The 16,401-nt window shown below is 36.5% G+C and overlaps 1 protein-coding gene across 1 annotated transcript in view; it reads left to right on the top strand.

Annotated features, from left to right (window-relative positions):
• Stim2 (stromal interaction molecule 2) overlaps positions 1–16,401 on the top strand; it is a 176,724-nt gene that overhangs the window by 47,906 nt on the left and 112,417 nt on the right. Inside the window, 1 exon segment of the mRNA XM_047566298.1 lies at positions 7,809–7,939. Within this exon segment, the coding sequence (XP_047422254.1) occupies positions 7,809–7,939 (131 nt within the window).

The following is a 16,401-nucleotide window of genomic DNA, read 5'->3' as shown; positions in this document are numbered from 1 at the left end:
TACCTTGCCTTTCTAGATGGTAGTAATATCTTTTGAGTGCTGTTCATTTTTTCCGTGACAGGGTTATGCCCATGATCTTCTGTGGGATAGGCAAGCCCCCTACCACTGAGCTACAACCCCAGCCCTTGAGTGCTGTTGATTGATTTCCTAATATGTGTCACACACTGTCAGATATATTTTATATCTTATCTAATTCTAACAGCTGCCCTGTAAGGTTACTGTTACTGCCATTCTGCACATGAGGAAATTAAGGCAAAGAGGTTAGATATCTTTCCTGGAGATATACAGTAAGTGGCAGGGTGAGAGTGAATTGAATATTTAGAGTGTTCAACCTTTATTTTCTCTAAAATTCTGGTACTAATTTTATTTTACTTGATGTTAAATTTGCATACTTAGAAGTAAATGTTTTGCTCTTGAATCTGTGTCTGGTGGTAACAACAATGTTCTCTTTATTTCTGTAGTGGTGATATTGGTAGACTAGTATTAACGATCTTTGTTTCCTGTGGCTTGTGTTTTGGTTGTAGCTCTTAAAAATTACTATTGTGGTAAAATATGTATAAAATAAAATTTACCATTTTAACCACTTTTAAATGTAGAATTCCGTAACACTAAGTACAGTGTTGTTATAGCTGTGAATTATCCTTCTCTCTTAAACAACACAAAATAAATAAAAATATTTAAAGTTCTGCACTGTATATAACATTGTTAATCAAAATGTTCATGGCTTGAGATAGAGACTTGAAGGAGCCCATACTTCTTGGAATAACCACATATTATTAGAGGACTTGAGCACAAACACACCGAATCACAGAATTAAATTCACAGCTTCTCTCCAAAAACCAAAAAATCTCATTGAGCCCCAGCCCCAGCCCTTTTTATTTTTTTAGAGATAGGACTTAGTGAGAGTACAAACTATTTATTTAAAAAATTTCTTTCAGTGGTAGTTATTAAAATAATCTGAATCATGAGATTGGTAAGTAGTTGCCAAGACAGTAAGCCAAGTTCTTGGCAGCATATGGTTTGTGTGCTGTAGTGGGCCACAGTCATTGGTTTTGTACCTAATGGTCACCTGGCTCCACTTTTTAGTTTTTTTCTGCATGAAATATACTGACTTAAAGAAAATTATAGAAGGGAAATTAGCTCTAAGGACTACATTTACTTTTTTCATCTTCACTGTTTTTGTAGAACTCTTATTTGTTAGATTTCTAAACTGTATTCCCTACATATATTAATCGACTGAGATGACAAAATAGAAAAAATGGCATATTTATTCCTACAGTGGAGGCTTCATGGAATCATATTTGATGTATTTTGCAACTCTTGTGTTGTTTGACTTGGCTCCATCAAATACAAGAGAAACATGCCTTTTTTTTTTTTTAACCTAGATGACTTTTATGCCTGAAATACCAGTCATATTTGTCTCTTTTCTCTCACTACATTCAGTTATTTTACTGTGATCTTTTCTTTTTGTCCTTCTCTGTAATTTGTATTCTATAATTTCCTGCTTGACTACTGTAATAGACATTCTTTGATAGGAAACATATATCTCCAAATTAAAATAAAATTGATGCATCTTACCAAAGGAGATAGGCTGATGGCAAATAATCATATGAGGAAATGCTGCACATCATATATTATTAAGGAAATACAAAATTTAAAAAAATGAGATACACTACACACCTATTAGTATGGCTAAAATCCAGAACACTGATAGCATTAAATGCTGGTGAGGCTGTGGAACAATGGGAACTCATTAATTCCTGGTGAGAAAACAAAATGATTTGCCACTTTAAAAGGCAGATTGGCAGTATCTTACACAACTAAACATAGCCTGCCCATACAATCCAGCTATTGCATTGTTTTGGTATTTATTCAAAGGATCTGGAAAATTATATCCACACAAAAACCTGCACATGAATGTTTATAGCAGGTTTATTTTAATTGCAAAACCTAATTGGAAGCAACCAAGATGTCCTTCAGTAGGTGCCTGTAGAGATGAACTGTTGTACAATCAGACAATGAAATATGAAATTTCTACTAATTAATTAGGTTTAACTGTAGCACTATGAAGAGGCGAAGCATTTTATTGTCAGTTTCTACGTTTTAGTTTTCTAATCAGCCAAGTAATTTCTTGAAAGCTTTTAAAAATATTTACATTTAAAAGCCAATTAGGTAAGTAATTCAGTAAACAAATATTGTCTTGAGTGCTTACTGTGTGCCAGATACTGTTCTAGGCACTGGGGAAGAGGAATGGTGAAAACAAAGCCTGGGATCTCATGCTGGCATTGTAGTGTGAGAGTTAGTGAGCAAATCAAGAAATATACAATGTTGTGTACCATGTTAAAGTGCTTTGAGGAAAAAGAAAGCAAACAGAGTAAAGGGGAATGCTGTTTTAGATAGGGAAATAAGGTGATCTCTGAAGAACATTTGAGTTGGAATGAAAGTAGTTAATCAAACATGAATATATTTGGGAGAAAGATTTTTAGGCTGAGGAAACTGCAAATGGGGACATTCAGTCAGTGAGTAACTTATTAATATTTTTCCCTCTATAGTCACTTTAGAATGTTCTGTAGATTCCTCCTTTATATAGCCTTCCCTATTGTTTCTCTTAATTATCTAACTAAATGGGAATAATGCATATTTTTTAGAAAACATGGACTGTATAATACTTAATTTCTTATATACGTGTTAGTCAGCTTTTCATTGCTGTGACAAGTACTCAAGGAAAACAACTTAGAAGAGGAAAGATTTTTATTTTGGCTCACAGTTTCAGAAATTTCAGCCTATGGTTTTCTGGCTCCAAAACTGAAACTTCGTGGTGGAAGAGTATGGCAGAGGAAAGCTACTCAGCTCATGGAGACCAGGAAGCAAAGAGAGAGGGGAAGGGATCAGGGACAAGATAGAGACCCCAGGGGCAAACCCCCCGTTACTTACTTCCCTAGTTATGCTCCAGCTCCCTGCAGTTTTCCAGTACCTCAAATTAATCCATTCAGATCATTAACTCATCAAATAAAACTAATCCACTGATGAGGTTAGTGCCCTCATGATTCAGTCTTTTTCCAAAAGTTCCACCTCTGGAGACTGCTGAATTGGGGACCAAGCATTCAGTACATGAGTTTTTTGGGGGATTTTCAGATTTAAACTATAACAGTATTATTATGATATATAATAGACACTCTATAGTTGGTAGTTATCATTTTGTTAGCATAAAACCTAGTAGAAGATTATGCTCTTCCCTGTACATCTTCCCAGAGAAGACATGTTCATCTTTCAAACACCAATGTAAAGATCACTTTTTTCCTGGTCTTTCTTAACTATGCACATAAACATGACTTCCTTAGTTTTGTCATCCTTGTATGTTTGTTACAATGTTATTGCATCTACCAGAGTTAGCTTTATTTATTTGTTTATTTTTGACTTTTCTTTACCTAGCTTCTAACCTAGATTCTAATATTTATATGTTTACTAGGCAAATAACTTGTAGTTAAGAATTAATTTATTTGGCTTCTAGTATTTATATGATTGACAAATATGTCAGTCATTGTGGTTCATTGAGAATAAAAAATGCATTGCATGCTAACAGTAAAATTTAAGGTAAAATTATGAAACAACATAATGTATTTATCTTAATGTTCAAGGGGAGTGTGAGTTGAAGTGGAGGTACATTATCAAAAGGAAAAAGTAGAAAGTACAGGTATGAATTCTAGATTGTGAATGTTATTCAGAAAGTGTCTAGTGATCCTGTCCCATGGAGTCCTTTTATGCTTCTTGTTGCCACTGACACATAAGCATAGATTTGGTGTCTTGAAGAGTTGGTTAGAATCCCACTCTCATCTCTAGGGATGTGATCTTAAGCAGGTTACCCATGAGTCTCATTTCTTCATCTAAACAGTGGGGATAAAACTTGCCCTCCTTAAGTTTGTAGGGATTAAATTATGTACATCAAAATAGCATTGGTTTCTAGAATGTAGTTGATATTACTTATTAGGTAAAATAATTTTAATTCATTTAACTTTATTTCTGCAGAATTAGATTAAGTTTGTTAGGCTTTGAGTATAGAAAAATGAGGTGGAATTTAATAATGTTGTTGATTGTGGACTTTGGCTACATCTCATTTTGTTGCACCTGATTCCTTTTCCTCAGTATAAAGTGCTTCAATCCAGAGTAAAGTAAAGTGTACTCATCAGATAAAACTAAAAAGATACATGCATTGTTATGGTTAACACAAGGTAAGAGTACAAGGGGAGGAAAACTCTTAATTTTTGTGCCTAGCACCAAGCATGAGCCTGGCACATTATAGGTACTTCAGATCATGTTTAAATGAATGAATGAAATCTGTTTAAATGAGAAACGCAGTGGCACAGTTTTGGTCACTACGGAGGTGTTTATGAAATTGGCAAAGGAGAACGATTTGGTATTTTAGCAGTTGTCTTTGACATAATTATAATGGATTCAATATAGGCATGGATCTTTTAAAAAAGGTTGCATATTTTAAAAGAAAGGTAGGCCAGCTAATCTGAGTTAAAAGGACCTCTTTTACGGAATTAACTTAGAAGGGAAACAACTGATAAAAATGAAAAAAGAAAAAATTAGAGGAGTCAATAGAGATCACAATTTACAACTATTCTGTTAGATTTCTAGGCCTTAAGTTATTGTACTTTAGAGGAGATAGAATTCCCTGTGGAAAAATGGACCAGTCTTGCTGGACTTCAGCTCCTGTCTTTCCTTCTGCTGCTGTAATTTGGACATCCCACCAACCCCTTAAGCAGTCTTCATTATCTACTTTTTCTATTCCTTGGAGGCATGGATTGGTGAATGCTGCCAAAATGACTGTGGCAGTTTCCCACCACTGTATCAGTTGTGCCTTCAGTCCATCTACTTCCACTGTCACTGGAGTGATCTTTGTATAATAAATCTGATTGTCAGTCCCTGCCTTGAAATCCCTTAATAGGTTCCCATAGTCATGGATAAAATTCCAAATTCTGTAGTATGGAAAACAGCTTTTAGAGATCTAGCCTCTTACCAATCTCCTACCCATTTTTTTTTTTTTCAGTGCTGAACATGGGAACCCATGGCCTTGCATATGCTAGGCAAGTGCTTGATCACTGCACCTATCTGCACCTCTCTTTTAAATATGTATATTTTTTCTGTATTCCAGACAAATTAAACCACTTGTAGTTTTTCCAAATGTTCTGTATTCTTTTCATGTCACTGAAGATAGGTTGTTCTTAGGTCATTTAAAAAATATCTAAGAAAAACTTTTATCTTCAGAAAACTTTGACTGACTTCTCTTTTCTAGTCTGGATTAGGTAATTTTTCTTCACATTCCCATAGAAGCCTGATTCTTGGCTGGATTTATGCCAGTGTAACAAAATGCTACAGACTGTATAATTTTAAACAATAGGAATTCATTTCTCACAGGTTTAGAGTCTGGGAAGTCTATAATCAGGGAGTCGCCATCTGGGGAAGGCCTTCTTACATCATCATCCCATGGCAGTAGAGCAAATGAACCTGAGGGAGAGACCAAGAGATCAAACTCACAGCCTCAAGCTCTTATAATCAGAATTAATCCATTCATGAGGATGGATCCCTCATAACCTAAATAACTCCTATCTCCCAGCACTGTTGCATTGAGGATTAAATTTCCAACACATGGTTTTTGAAGGATACGTTCACCTTAGCAACCTGCAGTCAGTGTTCTCAGTATATCTAATAATGTATCCTATAAGTTTACATGCCTTTTCTTACTAGACTGTAAGCTTTTTCAGAGTGTGGGATGCTTGATTATCTTTTTAATTCCTAATACTTATCACTGCCTTATACCATATAGAAGCTGGAAGTTTTTGATTGGGTTTATGTATGAAGTAATAGAATTTATCAGACATCTAAAATATGCCCACCCGAGTCAGTATTTTAAGAACATGTGAAAAATCGAAGAACATGGTACCTGTCCTGTTCATAAGCTTAGTTATATGGACAAAATGATGTGTAAAGCAATTGAAGATTAATAAAGTACAACATTAAGTGGGGGCTTAGGTAGAATATTTGAAAGTGAAGATACAATAAAACAATGCAAATTCTTTGACTATATGTTCTCTATTTGGTTTTTTCCCCTTTATATCACTACTAACTCCTTATATTTTTTATTATTTATCTTGTTATGCCCATATTCCTCAAATGTAAATTTTAAGAGAATTTTGTCTTTTTTGTTCATTATGGTATTTCCAGTGTCTGGTACATGATAGCTGCTCAATATATACTGGGTGAATGGTTGGAATAGAGTTTGGAGAAGGAAGTGATCATTAAGAAAGAGTATTTATGAAAAATTTCATGGAGAAATTATATCCTAAAGTAGGCCTTGAGAGTATTTTATTAAATGTGTTGATAATTGTTTATATAATATTCATTTAAGTAAATAATTACCAATTTTATTTTTATGTGAATTTTTTCAGGTTATATGTTGCTCTTAATTTTCTTTTAAAGCTTTCTGAAGGTTATACTGCCCTCACTGTTGACTCAGAGTATTTGACAACAAAGTTTATTTGATCAGAGTGAGGGATGGTGGCCCTTTCCTTATAACCGGTAGCAATAATCATATTTACTTTATATGTTTATTAGAAAATAAGATATAATTGTACATATGAGGTCTGCTGGAGGCTACTATATGTTGTATACAGATCTTCTTCTGTTCTTTGGTTTAGTACTTGAGAGCTTATCTTTTACTTTGCATCTATCTAAACAATTACGAATAGATTTGAACTCATAACCATATCAGGGTTCTTCTGGTTGTTTTGCAAATTAGGGACCATAATCGACCATTCTTAGGTTTTATCAAATCTTGGTCAGATTTTAAATATTTGTATGTGCACACATATATGCATACATGATTTATAGTTACATCATTTCCATATATATATATATATATACACACACACATATATGTGTATTTTTTTATTTTTTATTTTTTTGGTGATGCTGGGGATCCATCCTAGAGCCTTGTGTGAGACAAGTGCTCTACCACTGAACTACATCTCCAGCCCATTGTCCACTTTTATACAATTTCCTTTTTCTCTTTCATTTTCTTCTTCTTCACAACTAAAGAAGTTAAAATCAGATTTTGAATTTAAACTATAAAAATTTTAAATGGCCAAAATATATTGTAGACTGTTACATGGAACACATAGATACTATGGGTTTGAATTGTTTTTTAGGTAATAAAATTATTTGTGTGTCTCAAGTGCTGGCCTCCCTCCATTTTCTTCTTTTTCTAAACATCAAATTAGATGTTAGGCTCATCACTGCAATAAACTTTTTTAAAAAGTCATTGCAGTATCTTAAATAGAAAAATGAAAAGAGAGTCATGTGAATATTCTACCATTGCCTTTTTGTTTGTTTTGTAATGTTTTCTTTCCTAGGGCTTTATTTTAATTAAACCAGATTATACCTTGTATTCTCTGACTTTTAGTGTTTTTTTTTTTTTTTTTTTGTAGTGTGAGGAGATCTGTTTTTTGGGGGGTAGAGGATGAATAATTAGTAAATATAATGGATGAGAAGAGATAGAAGACTTTATAGACAATTTGAAGTTAGTACTGTTGTAATTTCTGATTGTAGTTGCCTAATATTAATGCAATTGGATTGTTAAATTTTGGTCAGTTGTGTTCACATATTATATTTTTGATGTGAAGAATACTCTGACATTTTGAAGTTTCTTATCTGACTTGGTATGAAGTTTAAATTTTTTTTTTTCCAATAACTGCAACCTATGTTTTGGTGTGGCAAGTTAGTAATTGTCCTTTGTTCTATTTCAGATCCCTGTATGTCACTGAGTCCACCATGCTTTACAGAAGAAGATCGATTTAGTCTCGAAGCTCTTCAAACAATACATAAACAAATGGATGATGACAAAGATGGTGGAATTGAAGTAGATGAAAGCGATGAAGTAGGTGGAAAGCTTTCCTTTCCCCGTACCCTCCTATGACAGACTGCCTGTGCTTCTAGTCTTAAATTTCCCCCTTATTCCTCATGTGACTCAGCTCCTTCATCTTTAATACTTTCAAATTTTCTATTTTCACATTTTAATTTTACTCTATAGATTTATGCGGTTTTTCTCTTTTTCTCCCAGTTTTATACAGATGTCCCAGTTTTATAAATTTTTGTCTCTTTTTCTTGGGTTTCTCAAACTTATATTCTTTTCTGTCTAGATATTGCTGTTTTGCAAACCACCTCAAATTGTAGTGTCTTAAAATGACAACAGTTTATTATTTCTCCCAGTTCTGTGGGTCTACTGGGCTCAGCTACTTAGTATTTCTGTTCTTAAAGTTCTGGAGTGAGATCACTGTGGCAGTTGGCATTCATTTGGGAACTTTTGGTGCTGAAATAGCTAAGATGGCTTCTTATCTATCATGATCTCTCTTTCTGTACCTCTTATCATTCAGGAGTCTAGCTAAAACTTTATTACTACATGGCAACTGGCTTCTAAGTGGTAGTGTTCCAGGAAGACAAGTTCCCAAGTGCAATTACTTATCATGTTTCTGCTTGCCAGTGCTTGGTAATATCAAATTGACTAAAACAAGTCTTTTGGCTAAGCTCAGAATCTATGTGGGAGAGGATTATACGTGATACAGGTAACCAGGAGATGTGGTTCTTTGGAGGCCATCAATTTAGTACGAATTGTCATTAGTTCTAAGCATTACCATCTTCCCCCTGCCCTAGTTTCCCTCTTAGATTCTCCATAGAAGTATTTCCTTTGACTGTGGTCTCATTCTAACCAAACCTCCTGTTTTCAGGCCTCTTCAGCCTCTATGTTGTATTTATTATCAGTGTTGAAATGCTTCTTTTTTAGTTTACATAATAGTAAATTACATTATTTCCTACCTTATTGTCTCAAGTTCCATAGCTGTAACATCCTCTAATAATATTGTTATCTACTAATAACATTCTCTAAAGATCAATTGACCTGCTTGACATGCTGTTCAAACATTTACTCTGAAACTGGTCATCTGTTTTCAGGTCATTTCTGATTCTTCCATCTTTAAGTCAGTCCATATTTTTCATTTTCATGTATTGCTTTCTGTCAGACATTTTTAGAGGTCTCTTTACTTTTGCTTTAAATTTAACATATTTAAAGCAAGATTCTGCTCTCATATTTTCAGTCTGTCACTGTTTAGTGGCATTTTGGACCTACCTCTTCTCAATTTTTATTCTTCCAAATTAGGAGTTGGCAGAATTTTTTCTATAAAGGGCCAAGTCACAGATTGAACTGTGGACTCCAAAAACATATGTTGAATGTTTCAAAATGTGACCTTACTTAGAAATCATGTTACTGAAGTTGTAATTAGGTAAGATGAAGACATAATGTAACACAGTAGCCCCTTAACTAATGACTGGTGTCCTTGTAGGAGAGGAGAACACCTTGTGGACACAGTCACAGGAGAGAACACAGCCAGGTGACAGTGGAGACAGAGATTGGGGTTATTCAGCTGTAAATCAAGGAATGCCAAGGATTACTGGTGATACCAGAAACTAAGAAAGATTCATGGAACAGAGTCTGCTGTAGAGCCTTGGAGTGATCATGGCCCTACTGATAATTTGATTTTTAACCCTGAGATCTGTGAGAAAATATACTTCTGTTATTTTTAAGCGTCTAGTTGTAGTACTTCGTTATGGCAGTTCTAAGGAGACTAATAAAGGTAGTAAATGTTTTAGGTTTTGCAGGCCACATATGGTCTACTACTCAGTTCTGCAACTGTATGGAAGCAGCCATAGACCATAAATGAACCCAGTGGGCATAGGGGGGCATTCTAGTAGAACGCAAAAGCGGACAGCAGGCTATATTTTGCTTGTTATAAATAAGATCTTATGTCCTTAAAGCTTATGCCTTTTACTACTTTTGCTACTACCTCTTATCTGCATTAGTTATTTGCTGATTCTGCTTTAATCTAGGTATTTATTATCTGGTGCCCAGATTACTGCCTCTAATATGTTCCTCTCTAATCCATCATGATTATCACTTTGAGAGTGTTTTCTCAGCTGAGAAATTTATAGCAATTTTAGATTGTCCATTGGATCAGATTTTAACTCTTTAGTCTTACATTTAATGCTTCTGCACTAGTGAATTTCTTCTTCCTGAGATAATCCCTTCTTATTGTGGTTAAATCATTTTGGTTAGAGCCCAGTTCCAGTGATGTCAAAATCATGGCTTTCACTTTTAAGTAGACCAATTTATTTAATTTGTTTCTAGAATTATAGACTGTACAATAATCCTGTCTTGCAGTGCTTTCAATTTAAAAAGTGTATGGGGGGCGATCCAAGATGGCGGACTAGAGGGGGACTGCATCCCCAGTCACTCCAGAACCCAGGAGTTAAGAAGGGGAGGCATTGAGAGACTCGGACCAAAATAGAGCCACGGGTGAGTCTGCCCACGGGGTAAAGCTCGGCCCGGGTGGCAGGCCCAGATAGAGGTGGCTTATCGGAGCAGGGCAGGGCAGCTAGAGTCTTCCACAGGCAGCCCTGCGCACTCCGGCGCTGGGCCCCTCCCACACAGCCAGCTTCTCCAGGTTCTTGGAGCAGGCCCCCTACTGAGAGCCTTCCTGATCAGAACAAGCTCCAAGTCCCGGAGCCAGCGCAGCATACTCCGGCCCGCAAGCGGCTTCAGGGACCAGGACAGGGCAGCCAGAGACTTACCCAAGCAGCCCGGCCCCCTGCGGTGGGAGGTGCCTTTCAAGACTAGCTTCTCGGAACAGACCGCCCAGTGAGAGCCTTTCTACATAGAGCCAGCCACAAGTCCCCGAGCCAACGGAGAGCTTCGATCCGCAAGCAGCCTCTGGGATCAGGGCAGGGCAGCCAGAGACTTCTCCAGGCGGCTCTGCCCACTCCGGCCGCAGGCTCTTTCCATGGGGTGATCCAAGATGGCGGCCTAGAGGGTGACTGCATCTCCAGTCGCTCCAGAACCCAGGACTCAAGAAGGGGAGGCATTGAGAGACTTGGACAAAAATAGTCACGGGGTGAGTCTCCCCCACTGGGCGAAACTTGGCCTGGGCGGCAGGCACAGATAGGGGTGGCTTATCAGAGCAGGGCAGGGCAGCTAGAGTCTTCCCCAGGTAGCCTTCCACACTGTGGCGGTGGGCTCCCCCCACACGGCCAGCTGCATGGTGCAGGCCCCCAGTGAGAGCCTTTCCGCACAGAGCCAGCTCCAAGCCCTGGAACCAGTACGGGGCTAGGGGCAGCTTTCTTCGGAAGCACTGCATTATCAAGTTCCTGCAAGACTTCAGGCTACTGAAGGCTGGGAGGTGATATACTGGAAATCTACTGGGACACTATAAGCCAATAGAGGAAATCTGCAATATCTCAGATTCCCACTGACAGCTGACCAATATGATAAAACAAGGGAAGAAAATGTCCCAAACAAACCTAGATACTACATCAATAAAACCCAATGACAGCACAGCAGAAGAAATGTCAGAAAGGGAGTTCAGAATGTACATAATTAAAACAATCAGAGAAGCAAATGAAGAGATGAAAGAGCAAATGCAGGCATTGAAGGAGGAGATGAAAGAGCAAATGCAGGCATTAAATGATTGCACCAATCAACAGTTAAAAGACCAAATACGTGAAGCAAGAGATCATTTCAATAAAGAGTTAGAGATACGGGAAAAAAAACAAACAGAAATCCTTGAAATGAAGGAAACAATAAACCAAGTTAAAAACTCCATAGAAAACATAACCAATAGGACAGAACACCCGGAAGACAGAAGCTCAGACATTGAAGACAAATTATTTAATCTTGAAAACAAAGTTGGCCAAACAGAGAAGATGGTAAGAAATCATGAACAGAATCTACAAGAATTATGGGATATCATGAAAAGGCCAAATTTAAGAATTATTGGGATTGAGGAAGGCTTAGAGAAACAAACCAAAGGAATGAACAATCTATTCAATGAAATAATATCAGAAAATTTCCCAAATCTGAAGAATGAAATGGAAGACCAAGTACAAGAGGCTTATAGAACTCCAAATATACAAAATTAAAACAGACCCATACCAAGGCACATCATTATGAAAATACCTAACATACAAAATAAAGACAGAATATTAAAGGCCGCGAGAGAAAAGAATCAAATTATATTCAGAGGGAAACCAATAAGAATATCAGCAGATTTTTCAATCCAGACCCTAAAAGCTAGAAGTGCCTGGAACAACATTTACCAAGCCCTGAAAGAAAATGGATGCCAACCGAGAATCTTATACCCAGCAAAACTTACCTTCAAATTTGACGATGAAATAAGATCCTTCCATGATAAACAAAAGCTAAAGGAATTTACAAAAAGAAAGCCAGCATTACAGAACATTCTCAGCAAAATATTCCATGAGGAAGAGATGAAAAACAACGATGCAAATCAGCAACAGGAGGCGCTAGCCTAAAGGAATAGCCAAATAAAGGAGAAACCAAATCATGTCAAAAAACAAATATGAGTCAAATGACTGGGAATACAAATCATATCACAATAATAACCCTGAATGTTAATGGCCTGAACTCATCAATCAAAAGACATAGACTGGCAGATTGGATTAAAAAGAAAAATCCAACAATATGCTGCCTGCAAGAGACTCACCTCATAGAAAGAGATACCCATAGACTAAAGGTGAAAGGATGGGGAAAAACATACCATGCACACGGACACAGCACAAAAGCTGGAGTATCCATCCTCATTTCAGATAATGTGGACTTCAAACCAAAACTAGTCAGAAGGGATAAAGAAGGACATTACATGCTGCTTAAGGGAAGCATAAATCAGCAAGAGAAAACAATCATAAATATCTATGCCCCGAACATTGGCTCATCCACGTACGTCAAACAAATCCTTCTCAATTCCAGAAATCAAATAGACCACAACACAATAATACTAGGTGATTTTAACACACCTCTCTCAGCACTGGATAGATCGTCCAAACAAAAATTGAATAAAGAAACCATAGATCTCAATAACACAATCAACAATTTAGACTTAACGGACATATATAGAATATGCCATCCAACAAAGAACGAATACACTTTCTTCTCAGCAGCACATGGATCCTTCTCTAAAATAGACCATATTTTATGCCACAAAGCTACTGTTAGCAAATACAAGAAGATAGAGATACTACCTTGTACTCTATCAGATCATAATGGATTGAAATTAGAAATAAATGACAGAATAAAAACAAATTTCTCCAATACCTGGAGATTAAATAATACACTATTATATGATGAATGGATAACAGAAGACATCAGGAGGAAAATAAAAAAATTCTTAGAAGTAAACGAGAACAAAGACACATCATATCAAAATCTCTGGGACACTATGAAAGCAGTACTTAGAGGAAGATTTATTTCATGGGGCGCATTCAAAAAAGAAGTAGAAATCAACAAATAAACGACTTAACACTACAACTCAAAACCCTAGAAAAAGAAGAGCAGACCAATACCAAAAGTAGTAGAAGACAGGAAATAGTTAAAATCAGAGCCGAAATCAACGAAATCGAAACAAAAGAAACAATTGGAAAAATTAACAAAACAAACAGTTGGTTCTTTGAAAAAATAAACAAAATTGATAAACCCTTAGCCACACTAACAAAGAGAAAGAGGGAGAAAACTCAAATTACTAAAATTCGGAATGAACAAGGAAACATCACAACAGACAGGAGTGAAATACAAAAGCTAATTAGAAGCTATTTTGAAAATCTATACTCCAACAAAACAGAAAACCTTGAAGATATCAACAAATTTCTAGAGACATATGAATTACCTAAACTGAATGAGGAGGATATACACAACTTAAATAAACCAATTTCAAGCAATGAAATAGAAGAGGTCATCAAAAGCCTACCAACAAAGAAAAGTCCAGGACCAGATGGGTTCTCAGCCGAGTTCTACAAAACCTTTAAAGAAGAGCTCATTCCAATACTCCTCAAAGTATTCCATGAAATAGAAGAGGAGAGAACCCTCCCAAACTCGTTCTATGAAGCCAATATCACCCTGATACCTAAACCAGACAGAGACACATTGAGGAAAGAAAATTTCAGATCAATATCCTTAATGAACATCGACGCAAAAATTCTCAACAAAATTTTAGCAAATCGCATACAAATATATATTAAAAAGATAGTGCACCACGATCAAGTGGGTTTTATCCCAGGGATGCAAGGTTGGTTAACATTCGGAAATCAATAAATGTCATTCACCATATCAACAGACTTAAAGTTAAGAATCACATGATTATTTCAATAGATGCAGAAAAAGCATTCGATAAAATACAGCATCCCTTCATGCTCAAAACACTAGAAAAAATTGGGGCAGTGGGAACATTCCTTAACATTATAAAGGCCATCTACGCTAAGCCCATGGCCAGTATCATTCTAAATGGTGAAAAACAAAGCATTCCCCCTAAAAACTGGAACAAGACAGGGATGCCCTCTTTCACCACTTCTATTCAACATTGTCCTTGAGATTCTAGCCAGAGCAATCAGACAAACCAAAGAAATTAAAGGGATACGAATAGGAAAAGAAGAACTCAAACTATCCCTGTTCGCTGATGACATGATTATATATTTAGCGGAACCTGGAAATTCCACCAGAAAACTTTTAGAACTCATAAGTGAATTCAGTAAAGTAGCAGGTTACAAGATCAATGCTCATAAATCCAATGCATTTTTATACATAAGTGATGAATCTTCAGAAAGAGAAATTAGGAAAACTACCCCATTCACAATAGCATCAAAAAAAATAAAATACTTGGGAATCAATCTCACAAAAGAGGTGAGATTCTCTCTACAAAGAGTTCTCTCTACAATGAGAACTACAGAACACTAAAGAAAGAAATTAAAGAAAACCTTAGAAAATGGAAATATCTCCCATGTTCCTGGATAGGCAGAATTAATATTGTCAAAATGGCTATACTACCTAAAGTGCTATACAGATTCAATGCAATTCCAATTAAAATCCCAAAGATGTACCTTGCAGAAATAGAGCAAGCAATTATGAAATTCATCTGGAAGAATAAAAAACCTAGAATAGCTAAAGCAATCCTCAGTAGCAAGAGCGAAGCAGGGGGTATTGCAATACCAGATCTTCAACTCTACTACAAAGCAATAGTAACAAAAACGGCATGGTATTGGTACCAAAATAGACAGGTAGATCAATGGTACAGAATAGAGGACATGGACACAAACCCAAATAAATACAATTTTCTCATACTAGACAAAGGTTCCAAAAATATGCAATGGAGAAAAGATAGCCTCTTCAACAAATGGTGCTGGGAAAACTGGAAAACCATATGCAATTGAATGAAATTAAACCCCTATCTCTCACCCTACACAAAACTCAACTCAAAATGGATCAAGGACCTTGGAATCAGACCAGAGACCCTGCATCTTATAGAAGAAAAAGTAGGTCCAAATCTTCAACTTGTTGGCTTAGGATCAGACTTCCTTAACAGGACTCCCATAGCACAAGAAATAAAAGCAAGAATCAACAACTGGGATAGATTCAAACTAAAAAGCTTTCTCTCAGCAAAGGAAACTATCAGCAATGTGAAGAGAGAGCCTACAGAGTGGGAGAATATCTTTGCCAACCATACCTCAGATAGAGCGCTAATTTCCAGAATCTATAAAAAACACTCTACACAAAGAATACAAATAATCCAATCAACAAATGGGCTAAGGAAATGAACAGACACTTCACAGAAGAAGATGTACAAGTAATCAACAGATATATGAAAAAATGTTCAACATCCCTAGTAATAAGGGAAATGCAAATCAAAACTACCCTAAGATTTCATCTCACCCCAATTAGAATGGCGATTATCAAGAATACAAGCAACAATAGGTGTTGGCGAGGATGTGGTGAAAAAGGAACACTCATACATTGCTGGTGGGGTTGCAAATTAGTGCAGCCACTCTGGAAAGCAGTGTGGAGATTCCTCAGAAAGCTTGGAATGGAAACACCATTTGACCCAGCTATCCCACTCCTTGGCCTATACCCAAAGGACTTAAAATCAGCATACTACAGAGATACAGCCACATCAGTGTTCATTGCTGCTCAATACACCATAGCCAGATTGTGGAACCCACCTAGATGCCCTTCAGTTGATGAATGGATAAAGAAACTGTGGCATATATATACAATGGAATATTACTCCGCAATGAAGAATGATAAAATTATGGCATTTGTAGGCAAATGAACGAAATTGGAGATTATCATGCTAAGTGAGATAAGCCAATCTCAAAAAACTAAAGGACGAATGATCTCGCTGATAAGCGGATGAGGACATATAATGGGGGGTGGGAGGGGTTAGCACTAGGTTTAGGGTTAGGTTTAGGGTTAGGAATAAGGAGTGTGGTAAGAATGAAGGAAAGAAGGAC

The sequence above is a fragment of the Sciurus carolinensis genome, chromosome 10 (genome assembly GCF_902686445.1).
Source record: "Sciurus carolinensis chromosome 10, mSciCar1.2, whole genome shotgun sequence".
Taxonomy (NCBI): domain Eukaryota; kingdom Metazoa; phylum Chordata; class Mammalia; order Rodentia; family Sciuridae; genus Sciurus; species Sciurus carolinensis.
This window is presented reverse-complemented; position numbering and strand designations above follow the sequence as displayed.